Source organism: Penicillium chermesinum, assembly GCF_028974085.1.
Source record: "Penicillium chermesinum strain IBT 19713 chromosome Unknown utg000002l:1.0-5270490.0:1.0-5274688.0, whole genome shotgun sequence".
Lineage (NCBI taxonomy): Eukaryota > Fungi > Ascomycota > Eurotiomycetes > Eurotiales > Aspergillaceae > Penicillium > Penicillium chermesinum.
In genome coordinates this window covers 671,202-690,666 of record NW_026695312.1, presented here as the reverse complement: position 1 = coordinate 690,666, position 19,465 = coordinate 671,202, and the positions used below count along the sequence as shown (strand labels likewise).

General features: G+C 50.2%; 7 protein-coding genes across 7 annotated transcripts; 5 read left to right on the top strand and 2 right to left on the bottom strand.

Moving 5' to 3' along the window:
• Positions 1-196: 196 nt before the first annotated feature.
• erg5 (C-22 sterol desaturase erg5) lies at positions 197-2,013 on the top strand (the record flags this gene model as incomplete). Its single annotated transcript, XM_058470345.1, has 4 exons — positions 197-356; positions 443-593; positions 728-1,952; positions 1,978-2,013. The coding sequence occupies 4 exons, from the start codon at positions 197-199 to the stop codon at positions 2,011-2,013; spliced, it is 1,572 nt and encodes a 523-aa protein (XP_058333486.1).
• A 1,905-nt stretch (positions 2,014-3,918) lies between these two features.
• N7468_001047 (rhodanese-like domain-containing protein) lies at positions 3,919-4,660 on the top strand (the record flags this gene model as incomplete). Its single annotated transcript, XM_058470344.1, has 2 exons — positions 3,919-4,200; positions 4,280-4,660. 2 exons carry the CDS (start codon positions 3,919-3,921, stop codon positions 4,658-4,660), a joined length of 663 nt encoding a protein of 220 aa, XP_058333485.1.
• Positions 4,661-5,201: 541 nt separating this feature from the next.
• Positions 5,202-8,499, bottom strand: N7468_001046 (putative mitochondrial translation initiation factor IF-2; the record flags this gene model as incomplete). The annotated part of the gene is made up of 6 exons (XM_058470343.1): positions 5,202-5,445; positions 5,515-5,926; positions 5,974-6,966; positions 7,070-7,639; positions 7,680-7,998; positions 8,092-8,499. The coding sequence occupies 6 exons, from the start codon at positions 8,497-8,499 to the stop codon at positions 5,202-5,204; spliced, it is 2,946 nt and encodes a 981-aa protein (XP_058333484.1).
• Positions 8,500-9,123: 624 nt separating this feature from the next.
• On the bottom strand, positions 9,124-13,105 carry thtA (the record flags this gene model as incomplete). Its single annotated transcript, XM_058470342.1, has 5 exons — positions 9,124-9,453; positions 9,495-10,550; positions 10,605-12,383; positions 12,452-12,566; positions 12,621-13,105. 5 exons carry the CDS (start codon positions 13,103-13,105, stop codon positions 9,124-9,126), a joined length of 3,765 nt encoding a protein of 1,254 aa, XP_058333483.1.
• Positions 13,106-14,165: 1,060 nt separating this feature from the next.
• Positions 14,166-15,480, top strand: N7468_001044 (uncharacterized protein; the record flags this gene model as incomplete). Its single annotated transcript, XM_058470341.1, has 2 exons — positions 14,166-14,418; positions 14,477-15,480. 2 exons carry the CDS (start codon positions 14,166-14,168, stop codon positions 15,478-15,480), a joined length of 1,257 nt encoding a protein of 418 aa, XP_058333482.1.
• Positions 15,481-16,084: 604 nt separating this feature from the next.
• Positions 16,085-17,160, top strand: N7468_001043 (Yip1 family protein; the record flags this gene model as incomplete). The annotated part of the gene is made up of 4 exons (XM_058470340.1): positions 16,085-16,129; positions 16,182-16,233; positions 16,325-17,030; positions 17,094-17,160. 4 exons carry the CDS (start codon positions 16,085-16,087, stop codon positions 17,158-17,160), a joined length of 870 nt encoding a protein of 289 aa, XP_058333481.1.
• A 466-nt stretch (positions 17,161-17,626) lies between these two features.
• On the top strand, positions 17,627-18,136 carry N7468_001042 (uncharacterized protein; the record flags this gene model as incomplete). Its single annotated transcript, XM_058470339.1, has 1 exon — positions 17,627-18,136. One exon carries the CDS (start codon positions 17,627-17,629, stop codon positions 18,134-18,136), a length of 510 nt encoding a protein of 169 aa, XP_058333480.1.
• Between the last annotated feature and the right edge of the window lie 1,329 nt (positions 18,137-19,465).

Here is a 19,465-nt window from a genome sequence, read left to right as displayed (position 1 = left end):
CGGGACCGGGTCCGGCTTCTGGCGCGCTGGGAAATTTCTGGGAAATTGGCGAGATTGGCGGCGGCTTCATTGGTGCTCCCGCCCCTGACTACTTCGAATACTCCTTCATTTCCCCCCTCTCCACTTTCTCTCTTCTCCACGGCCTCTTGGGTTCTCCTTTTGTCTTTGTACACTTTCCCTGCCGTCGACTCCTACTATGGCTCAAATCAATGGGAGCTTCGTCTCCCCGTCGGCAGATGCGACAGTCATCCCCCAGTTCATCGCTTCCGCCGGTTTTCTGAACTCGGTCCTCGATGGCCTGACCGTTTGGAAAGTGCTGGGAACACTGTTTCTCGCGGCCGTGATCTACGACCAGTGTGAGTTTGCGTCCTCAAACGTCTCATCCCAACCTCTTCTTTTCACGACTTGGTTTCATACGAACGTGACTAACGGCCCCTTTCAGTGAAATATCACTATCTCAAGGGCAACATCGTCGGACCAGTCTACAAGATCCCCTTTATGGGCCCGTTCTTGCAGTCTGTTAACCCAAAATTCACCGAGTACAAGGCGAAATGGGACAGCGGCGAGCTGAGTTGTGTCTCCGTCTTCCACAAGTGAGTAAACCCCAAATACAACGCGACCCTGAGAGATGAAGGGAGGGGAGGAGGGGTGCCGGAAGAGTCGGTCTCGCGCATTGATATCTGAAATGGGTTCCCGGATCTGAAATGGGTATCTAACCACATCTTAGGTTCGTCGTTATCGCGTCAACTCGTGACATGTCCCGCAAGATCTTCAATTCCCCAACCTACGTGAAGCCCTGTGTTGTCGATGCTGCTCACAAGCTCCTCGGCAAGACCAACTGGGTATTCCTGGACGGCAAGGCCCATGTTGACTACCGCAAAGGTCTGAATGGCCTATTCACTCGTCAAGCCCTAACTACCTACCTTCCTCGCGTCGATGAGGTTCTCACCCAATTCTACGATCGCTTCCTCGAGAAGTCCGCCTCTCTTGACCACAAGCCCACTCCTTGGATGGGTGACTTCCGCGAGTTGATGACTGCTCTTTCCTGCCGCACTTTCGTCGGCTACCACATGTCGGATGAAATTGTTCAGAAGGTCGCCGATGACTACTACCTCATTACCGCTGCACTTGAATTGGTCAACTTCCCCATCATCATCCCCTACACCAAGACTTGGTATGGAAAGAAGGCCGCCGATATGGTTATGGACGAGTTTGCCAAGTGCGCTGCTAAGAGTCGTGCCAACATGGCCGCTGGTGGCGAGGTCACCTGTATCATGGACGCGTGGATCAAGGCTCAGCAGGATTCAGCCAAGTACCGTGAGAAGGTGGCTAAGGGCATTGAGGTCGACTCCTCTGAGAAGCCTGCCCAGGTGTTGCGTGACTTCTCCGACTTTGAGATTGCCCAGACCCTATTCACCTTCCTCTTTGCCTCTCAGGATGCTACCAGCTCCGCCGCCACTTGGCTCTTCCAGCTGATGGCCGACCGCCCCGAGATCCTCGACAAGGTCCGTGAGGAGAACCTGAAGGTCCGCAACGGTGACCGCAATGTTCCGATCTCCATGGAGCTGCTTGACAACCTGCCATACACCCGTGCTGTTGTCAAGGAGACCCTCCGCTACCGTCCTCCTGTCATCATGGTCCCCTACCTTGTGAAGAAGGACTTCCCCATCACCGACAAGATCACTGTTTCCAAGGGGTCCATGATCATCCCCTCTGTGTGGCCCGCCACTCACGATGAGGAGGCCTACCCTAACGCTGACTCTTTCGAGCCTGAGCGCTGGATCACCGGCGATGCTGAGCAACAGAGCAAGAACTGGTTGGTCTTCGGTACCGGTCCCCACTACTGCCTGGGTCAGACCTACGCCCAGCTGGCCCTGATGGCCATGATTGGCAAGGCCAGTCTTGAAATGGACTGGAAGCATACCCCCACCCCTCTCTCCGAGGACATCAAGGTCTTTGCTACCATTTTCCCCCCAGGACGACTGCCTGCTGGAGTTCCGTCCTCGTCCATAAATTCTTTCTCCGTCGGTATTCCTTTCTTCTTTTGGCCATCAAATAAAAGCATATACGCAGCTGGAATCTGGCTTCCTCCCTGGATAGGAAGGCTTGTCCATACCCTATCTTGGGCCTTCCTATCCTGGTGATGGAAAAGAATTTGCCTGTCCACTTCTTTTGGTTTGACGGTAGCATAAAAAGGGCGAGAATCTGTCTCAGCAACTTATGTCACTTGCTGAAGACCTGTTAGGATCTTGATACCCTGTCCTTTTGAGTTCGAGGGTCGAGTCCATACTATTTGGATGAGCGATTCCCAGGCTTTTTATGTTCCTCTTCCCTGGGGTTGCATGGCCCTCGAGCTACGCATTAGATTAATATTAATCCTGTTTTTTTTTTCTTCTTCCTACCTTGTCTTCTGCTACTTCGGTTTGTCTTGTTCTTTTGCCATCCATGTAAATATCCTCAATTTGATACTTCAGGGCCAGAGACTCATCTGAGCCTTCCATTACAAATATATTTGACTTCCCAAAGTACCCTGGACTCACGACAAAACCAAGGATATATGGAGACCGCGACTTCAGGAACCGTTGCGGGTGGGGATTCGTTCCAAACGCACGTTCGTTCGTGCAATACTGATCCGCATGCAAGGGGAACCTCTCTTGTGTACCCCAGATACCCAAGTGGGCACGCTAATGCACGCGCTTGGCGGGGTTTCTATCTTTCTGCAACTGGTGATTGGCCACGCAAGGATCGATAAATTATCCCTAACTTCTTGTGCTACCATCGAGTTTCCCTTCGTAAGTACATTTTTGGTTGTCGAATTTCGAGTATTGACATTCCCAAGTTTCATGAACTTGGGCCTGACTACATGCAGCTATTCCGGTGGGCAACTCGAATGCCAAGGAGCTCTGGATTCCCGAAATATACCATGGCATACATACCATCTACCTGCACTGCTAGAGACGTTGGCTTCTGGGGAGAGTGGGCAGTCTTGGGGTGGCGGCTGGTGCTTTGAGCGACAGAAGCTGAGTACATTGTGGACTGATGGGTCTGGGATTGGTGGGGTTTGCCTTTGGAGAGAAGTTGTGCTGTTGGGGGTTCTATTTGTATCTGGAAGATTTGCACGCAAGCTTCGGCATCGCGGCGGTAGTTCTACGCCATTTTGTTTTTTCAAGTTTTTGCCGTAGACCTGAAGAGCTGTTAGATTCATGAAGCTCAATCCCAGATGGAGACGTACGGCAGTTTCTTTGGTTTATGCGGTCTTGTCTTCGGCGGCGCTCTTTAGCTGATAGCCCTTGCCAGTCGTCACCTGGAGGGAGACTGGACTGTGCTACAGGAATGCGGCCTTCCGTCGCCTGACTGGATGCCATGAATATTCAGTTCAGCTAGGCCGGGCTTACGGAGGCTTTTGGGGGCAATATTGAATTGGAATCAGAGGGGTCCCACGATGGCCTGACGGCTTTGAACTTTAATGCCGCGAGCTGACACTCGGTCTCGGAGTTGACCACGAGCGGGTGTAAGAGACCTCCTGCCCTGCAAATGCCCAGGGCTGAGAGACATATGAGAGAGAACAGACCAAGTATGATCCCTGGGTAATTCATGATAATCAATCTGCGAATCTATGAGGCTCAACCATAAGCCTCCATTAAAGGCCGAAGGCGCAAGGTGCGGGGATTACTTTGGACCAGTCGCGGTCAAGGAGGGTTATTAGTGGGCTCCCTCCCTCTATGGCTCTTTGTGTAAGCCATGAGAGCAGGGTTATAAACCTGAAGCTGGAAATCAAACCTCCTGCGCCCATTGATAGAGTAGGGCAATTGTAATCGTGCTCCAACAGTTCCGCGATAAGGCGGTCACGGGACTGAGGTTGATATCACTTCACTCCGCAGCTCCGCAATCCGTCTGATCTCAACGCACAGCACAAAAATGGCTTCAGTATTACAGGTTTCAATTCGGCGTACGATAGCTAATGCCTCATCAGCATCGCTGAAGGTGCCAGCCCGCCAAATCGCTTCATCGAAGCCCGCATTCTCTCGGTCTTCCCTGGTCGGCAGTAGAGGGTTGACGTCAATTCCACAATGTCGCATGACAGTAGCAGCATCAGGCCGCTTGACCAATACAACCCAACAACAGACCCAGTACCTAAAGATTCAAAGACGTTGGAACAGTGATGGGTCTGGTACACTTCGGCGCTGGGGATTCGAAGAGGTATATGAGCCCGCACCCGCTCTACCGGTCATATCAAACCCCAGTATTCGCAAATCATACTAATCTTTCATGTTGATAGGTCAACGCTGCTCTTCCAAGCGACTCGTCTTCTTCACCCTCCCACAAGCCCGCCATCTTCATCGATGTCCGCGAGCCGGCTGAGCTAAAAGGCACCGGCGTCATCCCCAGCGCTATCAATATCCCGCTCGCCTCGCAGGCGGACGCGATATTCCTTACTGACGATGAGTTCGAAACTCGCTTTGGATTCCCAAAGCCCCCCATGGAAGGAGACTCGCAGCTTGTCTTTTATTGCAAGGCGGGCGTACGGGCAGAGACTGCGGCGCAAATGGCTGTGCAGGCGGGCTATGATCCGGAGCGGGTAGCGGTCTACTATGGAAGTTGGTTGGATTGGGCGAAGAATGGGGGTAAGGTCGAGAAGTGGGAGGGTGATGACTTCTAGGGCTTGACTGGGTTGCTGTGCAAAAATTGGTACATAGTGCAGCTGGTTTTGTCTTGTGGATAGGGTCCTCGGATCCCGCCCATTAGGAGGAAGTATGGGGTGGAATAGCTTGATTCAATAGTCTCTAATCTATCTCTGTACGATGCGCGGAATCCGATTGAACAAAGTTCGTTAAAAAGCAACTATAACAAATAGGTGCTGGTGAAACCAGATCCTCTTTCTCATGTCTGTACAGGCGATTCTTTTTCTTCTCCAGTGCCTTTCCACTTGGATCGAAGTCGTCCATAGAATGTCCATAGCGCAATCAAAGCAAACAACTTTTCATTTTTTGATGGCAAATGTCGTATCTCGGCGACCTATGGCGACACCGCAGTATCATGAGACATGCCATACCTAGGGGCCATGAAAGACAGACCACGCTGAATGCTCAGTGATATAGCAGGGTCGTCATAGGGACGTCAAGACGGTGAACGGGGAATAAGTGGGGACATCACTTTTAGATATCGAGAGCCGCCTGTGGCTGATTTCCATCATCTCACGCTCATGGAATTTCGAAGGTGGATTTAAGCTTCTTGACCAAAGCCCACTCTTCCATGCTGACCTCAGAACGGTAGAACTCCTTCAGTGTATCTATACTAGCACGGGAAATGTGGGAGTATAAAGTGTCCTTCTCCTCCAGCTGGCGACCATACATCGGTTGGTTGGGACCCTCGATCTTGACGGCAACTGAAGGCTGACCCTTTTTGCAGACAGGGATCGCCTTGTGGTCACGTTCGATAGATGTGCTTTTTGACCAGTTAGAAAAAAAAAATTCAGAAAAAATGGGGAGGTTAACATGAGATAACAGAACTTACACTCTGCCAAGGTCCACAACCTCTCGCACACCGGCGCCGTTAACGCGGATCGCAGCCAGGGGCGTATGCATACGCAGACTTCCCTCAAGAACATCAATACCAATAACGATGGGGTCTTTCTTGTTGAAGACAGCAACGGGCTGAATCACACAAGGGAAGACAGCCAGCAACTTGCTCTCCTCCTTACGCTGCTCGGTCAGCTCAGCCATGTGCTTAGTGAAGTCATCGAACAGGTGGTAGATAATGTCTGCAGTGAAGATTTTGACACCGACTTCCTGCGCATACGCTGCGGCATCCTTGTCAACCTTGACATCGAAACACAACATGACTGCGTATTCCTTAGCCTTCTCCAACATGGTTCCAGCCATCATGACATCACGCTTGTACACAGGGCCAATGGAAATGTTAGCAACTGGAATCTTGGAAACCTTCAAGACTCGAGGAGGGCTTCTAGGGAACCGAGGGTGGAGGCCTGGACGGTGACACCACGGTTGTCGGTGGAGACACGGCTCAACAGAGTCTCAAGATCAGACATGACCTCTTCCTCCAGGTCTTCCTCGTCATCATCAGGACCAACGACCAGAAGTCGGGAACCGGCGATGGCATTTTCGAGGTCGTTGGCAGCAATTTTAACACCGAGAGCGGCCTTGACCTCCTTGTTGTGTACATACTGGGACTTCAGACGAAGTTCCTTGAGTGGTGCCGGCGTTAGCAATGCTCGAATATTCGTCGTAATTGGTCCATTGAGACCACACAGAACGATTCGATCACCCTCGCGCAGAATACCGTTCGATAGAACAACGTCAATAGTAGTACCGAGACCCTCGATGACTTTGACTTCAAGGACAGTACATTCGACCTCGGAAAGGTACATAAGCGAGTTGGTCATACGCTCCTGCGTCAGGGTAGTGAGAAGCTTAAGCATGTCAGGAACACCCTCACCAGTGTGAGCAGAGGTAGGAACCAGAGATACATTGCGAGCCATAGACTTGTTCTCGTAGAAAAGCTCAGAGTTGAAACCCTGCTCGGCGAAGGCGAGCTTGGTCGCGTCGAGACGAGTGCGGAATTCGTTCTGGACACCCTTGTTCTGCATCATCAAACTCTCCTGGAAACCATTGTTGTCGATCTTCTTCCATCCATAGAGACGATCGATCTTGTTCAGGGCCACAATGAAGGGAGTCCGGCGGTCACGCAGTAGGCGCATAGACTCCAGGGTCTGGGGCTCGAGACCGTGCATAATATCAACAACCAGAATGGCAATATTACAGAGGGATGAACCTCTTGAACGCAGGTTAGAGAAAGATTCGTGGCCAGGAGTATCAATGATCAGAAGACCGGGAATCTTGAATTCAAAGGCGCCATCCTTGTTCACGACGGCAGTCTTTTGCTTCAGAGCGTCGACTGGGAAGTATGTGGCACCAATCTGTTGGGTGATACCACCAGCTTCGCCTTCTTGAACGTTGGTCTGACGGATCTTGTCCAACAGCTTAGTCTTTCCAGTGTCGACGTGACCAAGAATACAGCAAATAGGGAGAACGCAGGTCATCCTTTGAACGCGCAGCCAAAGCCTCTTCGTGTTTCTTATTCCTTCGCTCTGCGGCCTCAGCTTTCCTTTGCGCAATGGCTCTCTGATTGGCACTCTGCTCTTCGTCTTCGGACTCTTCGGATGAAGAGTCATCGGAGTCCTCATCAGATTCTTCGTCATCCTCTTCGGCGGGCTTAGCGTCGCCATTTGCAGCAGGCTTCTCCTTCTCCTTCTCCTCTTCTTCATCGGAAGGTGCATCCCAGGAATCCTTGACATCGTCAGCCTGTTCAGCGGCAGCCTCCCAGTCATCTTCGATGTCATCTTCTTCAGACTTCTTGGCGGCGGCGGCGGCAGCGGCAGCAGCTTCGGCCTTGGCCTTCTCCTCGGCCTCCTTCCTCTTGCGCTCATCCTCAGCCTCGCGCTGCAAACGAGCCCGCTCAGCGGCAGCCTCAAGGTCGTCTTCTTGCTTCTTGCCACCCTTCTTCTTGCGGTGCTCATAGACAGGGCGCTTCTTCTCGGCACCGCCTTCTTCGAGACCAGCAACCTTGCCCACACCGGCTGCGAGCATCTGCTGCATGCGCTTTTCATTGCGCTCCTTGGCTTCCCTTTGAGCCTTGGTGAGAAGCTTGCCCTCTTTTACGGAGCTGCTCCTTCTTTTCACGCTCTTTCTCCTTCCTGCGTTGGCGGGCTTCCTCACGCTTGGCTTCTTCCTCTGCTTCGAGACGCTTCTGCTCTTCAAGAGCAGCCTTTTCCTCGGCGGCAAGTCGCTCTTCCTCTTCACGCTGTTTGCGAAGCGCTTCTTGTTGCTTCTGAAGAGCAGCCAGATGGGGAGGAAGCTTCTTCTTCTTTCCGGTATCCACAGGCGCAGCTGCCGGTGCGGCTTCATCCTTCTTAGTCTCAGCGGCCTTGGCGGGTTCGGCCTTCTGTGGAGCTGGAGCATTCTTCTTCTTCAAAGCAGCCTGGGTAGAATTTGATCAGCTACTAGCCCGAATGATTAGTGACCAGTTCTTATGTGTTCAAACATACCTGTTCCTTCTTTCGCTGCTTCTCACGCTCCTTTTCTCTTTTTCCTTCTCCTTCTTAGACTTGACCCGGAACCCACCATCTTGTTCTTCTTCTGCAGGAGGTGGAGGAGGAGGGATGTCCTTGATCGGCTTCTTGGGCTTTCCTGCAAATACATCATCCTCGTCAAATGTGCCCTCCTCGGGAGCCTTGGATGCCAAGTCTCCCGCAGGATCCTCGCCCTCGACAAAGTCGTTTGTTACCTTGCCCTTCTTAGCCTTCTTAGCCTTGTTCTTGCGTAGAGCCGCCATCAAGCCACCCCCGCCAGCTTCCTCTTCAGCAGCACCGTCGGCTGCGGGCTCTTCGTTTGCAGGAGCATCGTTCGTAGGAGCGGACTCGCCGAGGTCAGCTTCCCAGTCCTCCTCTTGGCGCTTTCCTCCCTTCTTCTTGGGTGCCATCTTGTCGGGTTGGTGATAAGAGGTTGTTCGGTATCCGGCTCGTGGGGCGATCGGAATAGTGGGCGCACAAACGGAGCTAACCGTTCACTTGCGTTTTGCGTTTTGTGTAGCCGGAGGGGTTCGCGGCCACAGACTCAAAGGTGGTATTTTAAAAAAAGAGTCTTTTCTGTCAAACTCTCGTCCCCGGTCAAAGAGGCTTGGGGTGGTGGACCTTAGAGAGGGTTGAAAAAGAAAAAGAGAATTTCGGGGAAGAATCAATAGTGGGGAATTGTGATGGAGTCTGGCTGTTCCAGGATTGCCACCCGCTACAGGCAACTAACTGAACATGAGCTCCCCCTCCTCCCGCAATAGTTGATTTTTATATAACGCTACTGCTGTATCCAGGATATATATGCTTTGATGTTAATTTTCGGGATTGACGGTTTGGATTCTGTAAATGGCGCTCGCTTTACTGATTAATTGTGGCTCTTGCTATTGGGTGTAGACCCGCATCGTGGAAGTACAGAACAGCAATATTATTTTTCGGCATCATTTAACTAGCCAAGCCAACGCTCTACTACTTATGCTGCACTCCATACTAGTAGCTCACTAGAACAAAAGATGAGTGATATCCGATCTACCTTCCTAAGTAGGTCCTAGGTCGACCTCGAGCAGACTAGCCAGCCAGCAGATGACAGCCTCTCCGCTATGCTCCTCTCCTAAAGCCCGAGCGGCCAATTCATCAAAGGTCTTCCTCGCTCTATCACCCCCTGAGTTGGCATCTAGTTGGCCAATAAGGGAGGAAAGATAACTCGGACCGCGACTGACGAGGCGAGAAAGTACATCACCATCAATATGCGCCCCATGTACATGTAGAACAAGCGGATTCTTCAACCGCTTCCCACGCTTGATGGATGGGCAAATCTCCTTATCCCCTATGCAAAGGTTCTGCAAAAGTTGCAGTAAGCACATTTGCTTTTCGTCGGGGAGGAAGAACCGCACGACAGACCTTGGACGGTAAAACCGTACAAGTTTTCATCATTCTTGGACCCCGCCACAAATTGCAACACGGACTCTGCTAAATTGGCAGTTGGATGGGAGCTAGTCAAGGTCGTAATGTTTTCCCCTGCCGAATAGCTATCCGAGATGGGAGATGCACTGACTCGACCTCCGCGGTGGCTGGAGAGCATCACAGGTTTGGATCCGTGGAGGATGTGAGTCAGTCCGTCTCGTGTAACGGGGTCCCAGGAAGCCAGCGCCAGTGTTGCGCCTTCATTTGAATCGCTTGTGCTTTCAATAACCTCGAAAACTATCCATGAATGACGGGCGGTCATCACATAAATGTGCACATCGTGGACAACAATCTTGATAGCAGTGGAAGGGAGGTTGCCCACAGCATTCCGGCGCCATTTCGTCAATGAGCCCTTGGCTCCCATTGGGATCAGTCGGTTCCCCGAACCGATGAGAATACTATCACCGTACGACGCTAGAGCACGAACCGGACTTCCCAAGTCTCGGACAAACTGCGTGGTGCACTCGATATGTGATGGCTTGGTTGCATCTCGACGTGGGAGAAGTAGGATCAATCTGCCTTGTCCAGGCTCGGCAGTAGATACACTGGGCAGTGTTGTACCTACTGCGAGCATGTGGTATGTCTTCCCTTCTTTCTCAAATATCCAATCGAGCATACAACTGATGATTTCACCGCGTGATGATGTTGGTCTCCATGGTGAATTCATGCCCCCATGTACCACTGGCATCTGAGAGTCGGGGTCTACAAACTCGATGTGTGACCGCGTAGTTGTGACAAATGGAGACTCTGGGTCTTCTACCTCCAGAGTTTCATAGGCTACGACCAGAGATCGTAGCATAGGCGAGTATGTAAGCTTTTGGGCCTTTCCTGGTAAGTCAATACGGCGTGGAACCATCTTCATTTCATGGTGCAAAGAGCAAATCAGGAGTTGTCTGTCGGCAAAACAGTACAGAGGTCCATGTACGTCTCCTTTCCTTGCTGCATCGGCATACGGCCAAGCAAGGTAGAAACTACGGAGGGCAACAGGAAAGTATGCAGGCTGTGAGAATCTCAGACTATGGTTCCTATTGGATGAGATGAGAATTCAACTTACGTTGTTTTGATCCGTAACCCACACCCTTCGGATATGATACTTGGTGTTAGGAAGCCCATGATCAAATGACACAATCCAAAGTTCGTCGCCACAAGTGAGAAGAGCAAAAGTGTGCTGGCTTTGCAGCCGAACAGATGTTGTTCCCAGGCGAGTTGCTTCTATCTGCCTCATTTCTGTATGAAACACATCAATATACGACTCATCTTTGTCATTCGAACCAGTCAACGTACCAAGTCCACCATTCCCATAGCTGATGCCGAATGAGACGACCAGACCGCTGCGTAGGCCACAGAGCAAAAACACGTTGGGGACACTCTCTGGCGCATTTTCAATAGCTGCCATGCTTTCCACAACTGTCGACAGATCAGATTCATGCTCACCACTAAGTGAGACGGACGCTTCAGAAATTTGAACTATCTGGTCTCCTATAATCGAATATACCACGATTGACCCATTTGCACAGCCCATGAAGACGAACGCTGAATCTGCAGAGTTGAATGAGCATAGGCAGACAGGTTGACGTTCGCCTATATGAAGATGGCTCCCGATTTTCAAAGTGGGATTTCCCTGGGTACTCTCGATCTTGATGGGGTGGATCGATATCTCGTCTGCAGTTCTTGAAAGGATGACGAGGATTGAGTTGTAGGAATGGAGTGCTACTGCAATGATATATGTGTCAGGTTTATGACCTTGGACGGTTTTCCACTCAATATTGCGGCTGTCGAACGCATGAATACCCTTTTCGGTGACTTGGACGACAACGCCCGACTGCGTTTCTCCAGCCAGCAAGGTCCTGCCACTGTCAAATCCCGTATCGTCCTCGTCGAGAGCAGTTATTCCTTCTTCCACCGCCATGTTGGTGTAGAGCACAAGTGTAGAAAGCGGGTCAGACAGCAGGATGAATTCACCACCACCGTGATGCGGAATGATCCACATATCGTGAATGCTTGAGAGGTCCTCAAGAGGCACTGTGATCCCTAATGGAGCTTCAACTCCCCATCGGTATTCATACAGCGCGCCTTGCTTTGGATGTGTTTCAGAGCATGTGAAAAGGCGGTTCTGAGCAATGCTTCCCTGGCTAGTGCTGTGAGAGCCCGGGACAACCATTGCTGCATCCTTGGTCGGGGCCCAGTTGAGGAACCGCTGGACGCATTTCGGGCCAGCTCGTGCTTCTTGAACGAAAAGTCCTCCGTCACCAGTACTACCCGCAGCTAGAATGAAATCACCACCTTCGTGGCCCATGTCAAGAACATCGAACGCAGTATCAACATCACAATGAAGTTGCCCTAGAGAGGTCTGGGCTTCCAGGTCTCCTTCGTTTCCGAACTCAAGGAGATAAATCCAGCCGTCCTCTCGACAAAGGTAAATCCCGTCATGGCTCCGATTGTAGAGCTCATTGCGTGCGGGTCGTGCCCATTGAGTCCAGATCGAGGCAGCACTGATATCGGAGTTCGGAGCAAGCAGGGGGTATCTCTTCGGTCGATCTTTCCCATCCCATGAGTAAACTGCCATAGAGGTAGTGGTTACCACCAAGAAAGAAGATTTCTTTGTCAGTGGGACAATCATCGTAGGCAGCATATCCCGGTCTCGTAACTTGAATTTGTTCTCAATTGGAGGAACCTTCATAATATCCTTGTCTTCCTGCCAAGTATAGGTGATTGCACATGTTTCACCATCTTGATCAGCAATGATCAGTAGAGTGATGCTCTTGTCACGATCACTGCCGGGATAGAGAAATTCCATGAATAGGATATCACCTTCGATTTTCATGAACCGCTCCTGCGTCACATTCCTCTCGTCAGTTAAATTTTTATCTGAAGATAAAATGGGCTTTTTCGGAAACCTACATGTTGAATGTGATCCAGATCACGTTCACTCATATGCTCCTGAATTTGATCCGCACTTTTAAGCCTGAAGATCCCGAAAAAGTCATTCCACGCAGATACTGCGATCGCGCGAGATCTACGTATCATTAGCTCAATAACCCGCGGATGGTCGGAGGAAGTCACTGCTTACTTTGGATCAACAGCGATGCTTTTTCCAAATCTCTGGTCCAGGCTTACATCGACCGGAAGGGGCCGACGAAAGGTCACAAATTCATCCCCATTTTTATTGTCTGGGCTCGGCAGGCAGTAAAGGAAAACTAGCTCCCTGAGGTCGACGCAAAGAACGAGTATTTCAGATGGTAATTGGTCGTTGTTGTCTCCAATCTGGCTGACCAAAGGAAGTTGCTTGGCGACATTGAGGACTTTGGCAGCAACAATAGGGCCGCCGAAATCAGTCTTTTCCGCAACATCTTTAAGATAGCCATCTGCTACAGCTTCCTTGATTTGGACCCGTCTTTCGCTGACGAGAACGACATCGTTATGGTCTTTGTTTCGAATCCGTGCGGGAAGAATCCATTTGATAAGTGGACTGGGTAGAATTGTTTGTGAGAATAACCCGGGAACTGAAACGGACTTTGAGTTGCCTGGATGTGTTCTGGACGCAGGCCCATTCATTTTGCCTTGTGGGGTTCAGGTTGCAAAGTCCTGATAAACAGAAAGCTTTAAGAAGCAATTAGGACGAAATAATGTGGGATCAGAGTGCAAGTCTGAAGATTGTTTAAAGCGTATGGTACAACCAGAAGCAATGCTGGAGGCCACTTCGCGGCGATCGATCATAAACGTGCGGAAACAGGCTGGATGCTCGACCCCCTGGCAGCCAGAAGAGCGGCCAGCTAGTATTCACTCGGCATGAAGCAAAGTCCTCCCTCTTGCAGTAATATCAGTAGCCTTGGTTTAATGAAATGTCGTGGTCTGTGCTTCGGTCGACCATGCTAGGACGATATAGCGCACGGGCATCGAACACGAGAAGTCGACGGCTTGGAATGGCTTTACCCAAACTCGGGCAAGGCTGAGAACTTGAGGACCTTAAGCCAGATGTATTAATGATTGATAATGCCAAAAGTTCTCGATGACGAGCGACTAGCATCGAAGCATTCTTCTCATAGGCTGAAAGGCGGATGAGCACGATGCTCCGGACGATCCACGGCCCTCACGAGGGAGTAAATTTTCCGACCACAGATCCCACAGGGGCCCTGCAGACTGGTGCAGTTATGAATCCTAGAAGGATTTGATTCAGTTCCTCTTGCTGCAATCTCCTGAGCTGTTCAGCATAGCTGTAATGTTAGAACCTCAGAGTGTCGTTAGCCAAGGTGGAGGAATCACGTTTGGGTTCGTGCCTAAGGCCCAAAGGCGGGATCGCGTCTATCTCCGCCTGATACGCCGATCTGCTCTTCTTCCTAAACTTCTTCACTCCTTCTGGATCGAAATTACAGTACATTGCCCGGCAGATTCTGAAAATTACCGTTCCTAGTTTATCGCTTTGCACCTGGTCGGAAGCTGCCCCTGTGCTGATACCAAATCGATACCGCCTTTGTTGTATCGTTAATAAAGTCCAGACCCGGTCTATATTGATGATCCGACATCGAGATATTCCGCACTCTGCACTTCCTGCTCTCTGAAACGTCTACCATCCGGGTCGATTAAGGTAGTGGACCTTTCAACTGCTGAACAAGCAATGGGTTCCTCAATCCTTGGGTCTGACGATAGCACTGCAATGGACGAGTCTGTCGATATCAAGCCAGAGAATCCCTTTGCGTCATCCATTGGTTTATCTGAGGCGGATCCAAAGGCCCAGGAGCGAGAGGCTATCATGCTTGCAAAAAAAGCAGAGATCCTGGACGCTTGCAATTCCCGTGATGTGGATGCATTGATTCGCTGTGCCACTACCGAAGGGGGTTTACTTGAGGATGCGCTCCGCCAAAAAGCTTGTGAGTCAACTTAAAGAAGCCAATTCTGCATAAGGCATTCATTGATGCGCTTCAACAGGGCCGATTCTTCTTCATTGCGACAAGAATAGCCTGTCGGACCTGAAACCTATTCAAGACCTGCCGCCACATACAGATGAGGAGCAGGTAAAACTTGACGTGGATCGGTCCTTTGTCTACTACCCCAATGATCTGACAGAGCAGGAAATAACAGAAAAAAAGGATCAGTTGGAAGTCGTGATTCTGAAGATCCTGAGGAATTATCCGATGCTATGCTACTTCCAAGGATACCACGACATTGTCCAAGTTTTTCTATTGGTTTTGGGAGAGCAACTCGCGGTTCCTGCAATAGCTCGTGTCTCTTTGTTCCGCATCAGGGACTACATGCTTCGTACCCTCTCGCCAGCTATCAAACACCTGGAGCTGATACCTGCTATTCTTGAAGCGACTGATCCTCCCCTTCGACAGCATCTTGCTGACATCCAACCATTTTTCGCCTTGGCAGCTGCTCTCACTCTGTACGCCCATGATATTTCCGAATACAGCGATATCTCGCGACTGTATGATTTTCTGCTGGCCAGAGAACCTGTAGTCGCGATATACTTGTTTGCGGAGATCATAATTTCTAGAAAGAAAGAGCTCTTGGATATTCCTATAGACGAACCAGAGATGCTACATTTTACCCTCTCGAAACTTCCGCAGCCGCTTGATCTAGACGGTCATATCCTGCGCGCAGAACAACTTTTTAAAGTCAATCCTCCCGAGACATTGCCCCATGGAGTATGGAAACGTATCTCTCGGTATAGTGTCTTAAAGACTTCTCGAGATCAATCACAGTCACAGACGGTCGAGAACGCCTTGAAGCTATTTGGTCTTCAAACACAACAACTGCGGAACGAGGAACGCCGCAAACAGGCTCTTGGCCTAGCATGGAAACACCGACGAACAATCGGCTCTGTAGCATTAGCTCTCCTCGTTGGCGCGGCTTCGATCTACCTGCGCCGGAAAGGCCTGGATTCAACTATTTGGTCTTATGTAGGCCGGATCCAAGCTTTTTTTCTATAAGCTCAAAATTTGATAAAACCTCAATTCTCTCAGAATTATGCCTCCAATTCAAGTTTGAAGCTGTCTATGTCTATCGAGTTATTGTACATTATTAAAGGGTCTGGACTAATGCGTAAAATGAATTCGCAGGCAAAATTTGAATGAAATGGGTCGCAAAAGGACCCAATGTTTCGCAAGGTGTCGTGTTGTTGATAGAGATTCCAACATTGGAATTTGTTTCTGTTATTGAGTTCTGTAGAATAGTTCATCACGAGGTAGCATTGGAGTTCTCCACTGCTTTTGAACAAATCTATATATTAAGCTTAGCCGCACTAGGATTTCATCATTTCGTTTGAGCCGCGACGTTGCGACCATCCCTAAGTGACAACGATAAAATCCTAGTATTCGAAGGTAATATTGTACGAATAACTTGAAACAACTGTGCCTTATTCCTGGTGATTTATTCTACCAAATGCGACTTCTGAGGGGACTTCGGAAAGAACGTAATGTCGTATTGCCCTTAGAACCCGCTGGTGGCTGAAGTGTGGCGCACGTCCGCGGAAAGTCCATGTGTACACTTCCCCATCCCCGATATCCACCACCTCCACTTACTCAAACTATCACAATGGCAAACCGCGGTTACGACGTCGTAGTGGACGTGGACGCAGAGGTAAGACTCAATTCTGCAAAGAACCTGACATCCCATTCTAATTTATCAACAGGGCGACCTCGGGCATACCGACCTGCAAGAGGACCTTGAGTTCCACCCATCCAGTGAGTTGCGCCGACTCCAAACGAAGAAGCAATATTCCCGCTCAAGCGAAGAGTTTTCTGACCATTGGAAACTTCTCTTTTCTGTACCTAGACTTTGAAAACGACCAACGAAGCGCCAAAGCGGGCGCCGACTCAGCTCCATTCCTAGGCGGCAGCTCCTCTCGAGGACGCGACCGATCCCCTGGTGGCACTCCCACGAAGCACAACTGGTGGTCCATTCATTACTATGAACAATATTTTGACGTGGATACGAACGAAGTCCTTCGCCGCTGCTTGGCAGCCCTGTACCCCCGCTCTAATTTCCTGGATGTGTTGGAAGGCAACGCCGATCTTTACGGGCCTATCTGGATCGCAACCACTGTTGTCGTCATTTTGTTTTTAACTGGTACCATTTCGCAGTGGCTGGCAAGACATGACGACGACCACTTCGAATATGACTTCCGGTTGCTGTCTGGTGCTGCGGGTCTGATCTACGGTTACACTGGTATCTTGCCAATTGCACTGTGGGGTGCTCTGCGCTGGTTTGGTAGCTCCACGGCCGACCTGATCGAGTGCTGGGCTCTTTATGGTTACTCGAACTTGGTCTGGATCGGGGTTGCGCTTGTTAGCTGGAGCCCGTTGACTGCTCTCAACTGGGCTCTTGTGGGCGTTGGGTTTGCCTGGACAGTGTTCTTCCTTCTGCGCAACCTGTACCCCGTGCTGAATGCCACGGATGCGAAGGCGAGCAAGATTTTATTAATATTAGTGGTTGTGTTGCATGCCGGCTTGGCCATCGCCATCAAGATCCTATTCTTTGCGTGAGCACCGCCCGTTTCTATTATCCCCGTTGAACATATCAAAGCTAACATTATATACCTTAGCCATGCGAGCCCTGTCTCTAAGAAAAACAAAGACCACGATGACGATGATAAGAGCCGAATGTTCTAGGCATATACATGCCCTATTGCCCATGAATTCGATAGGGAGGTTGACGATCTTGATCCTATTTCGGTGTCGTATCTTATTACAAGTATGGGTGTAAAGAAGACCGCCGGGTTACTGTACTTCTATTTCCAGCTGTTGACGGCTTAGCTTTCTATCAAAACTGAATTTCTAACTTAATCCCTACTAATCTCTTACTAGTAAAAGATTATTGAATGGTACTCCTTTAATGCCATACCGGATATGCCCGAAGGAGTGAGCTTGCGAACCTTCATTTGACTTTACATGACGATGCGTCAGTGAATAGAGTGAATCAGGTTGTAGTGAATCGAGTTGTAGTGAATCTTCACTCCTGCTAAGTCGAATATAAGTACTTATAGATGCTACAGCTAGGTATGCCATTGTTTCCCTTCCTGCAGAGATCAATCATCATTACAGTCGCTACTTCTAGCAATATTGATTGATACTGAAAATGTCTCCAACCAAGGCTCCTCCCGTGACATCGGCGACTCGCCAGTCTACCGCCACTGGCAAGAGTGGCGTTGAGAAGTCTCTCCGCCACACGCCGATGTTCACGCCATTCCCCAACTCCCCTCCTAGGGTGGTTCGAAAGGTTCGAGTCAAGGGGCCTCGCAAGACAGCTACCCAAAATGCTGCCATTGCCACTGCCTGTCCCACCAGTGGCACCACGGCTTTGAAGCACTCTGCCAAGGCAAAGAAGGCAAAGAAGGCGAAGGAGGTGAAGAAGGTATGGGACCCATCCTCGGAAATTACAAATAGCAATACTAATCTAAAGCGAAAGACCGCAAAGCCGTACGACGAGAAGAATCTTCTCGCGTATAGCGCCGCGACGAAGAAGCGCCTCAATGAGGTGAATGTGATCTTCGGATTGAAGGGGACGAAGGACATCGTTGTTTTTGGGGGAACGCATCTCCCAAAGAAGGACGGCTCCAATGTGAAGCCATGGCAGAACATGTACTAGTAGTAGTACTAGTAGTTCAAGAAATCCGAGTTCCTGGCGACAATTTGAGGTGAGATGGGACTCCATTCACAATTTCTTAACACCACTAGAGCGTAGCAGACTTGGAAGGTGTCTAAGTCTCCATACTGAAGAGCATTACGTAGAGATATAGAGAAGCATGAGGGTAGTAATTGGACATTTTCAACTTTTACGTCAATTCATGGATTGCGACTTGGACCCCGAGAGGAGCCCACTAGAAACAGTATGACGGTGGCTGTGATTATTTCATCATTTCTAACGCCAAATAAAAACCTCTCCGGGTCGCATCCCAGCCAACCCCCAGACCTGGAATCTGCGCCACAGCACACCGAGCACAACAAACGAATAGCGAGTCGTCTATTTCAACTTCTTCTTGGGACGGAGCTGGTTGGTGTGACCGCACTTCTTCTTGCGGCAGTTGGTGGCACGGGGAGGAAGACGGGCCTGGAAGTCATGTTAGCTGAGCAGTTCGAGCAAGATAGGGTATGCTGGCGCGAAGCATGTCGGTAGTTTCGGGTTTCAGCATGTCAGAGGAACGTACGTAGCACTTGCGGCAGATGGACTTGTCGCAGTTGTACTTGGAGGCGAGGGCCTTGAGGGAAGGCTCGATGATACCACCACGCAGACGGAGGACAAGGTGAAGGGTGGACTCCTGTAACGTTATTTGTTAGCCACGGTCCCGAATTTTTGATCGACGTATGGCCCGGCAATATTCCATGTCGTCATGTTCCGCCTCTCTCATATGTCAGGGTGAATCGCAGTAGTGTATCGAATCCAACCAGCCAAAAAGACATTCGTGTTTCGTATCCAAAGCCCATCGCATGATCGAACGGATCTCAAATCAAAAATTTGGCGTACCTTCTGGATGTTGTAGTCGCTCAGGGTGCGGCCATCCTCAAGCTGCTTGCCAGCGAAGATCAGACGCTGCTGGTCAGGGGAATGCCCTCCTTGTCCTGGATCTTGGACTTGACGTTGTCGATGGTGTCGCTCGACTCGACGTCGAGGGTAATGGTCTTACCCGTCAGGGTCTTGACGAAACTGTGCCATCCGTGTTAGTCTCCTATATCAAACTGGTTCTCCGATTTCCGTTGTGCAGTGTGTTGGAAAGTGACGGGTGTCTGGGGACGAATTCGAGATCGGAGTATATTCGGGGCTCTGAGGGACCTACATCTGCACTGAAAGCACGAAAAGAAAGAGATGTTAGTTCACAGTGTTCATAAGCATGATAGATAACCATTTGAGCGACTTTAAGGCACGTACTGGTTGCGAGTTTTCGTTGGTGTCGGCGGTCGGTCGCTGTGTTCGATGCGG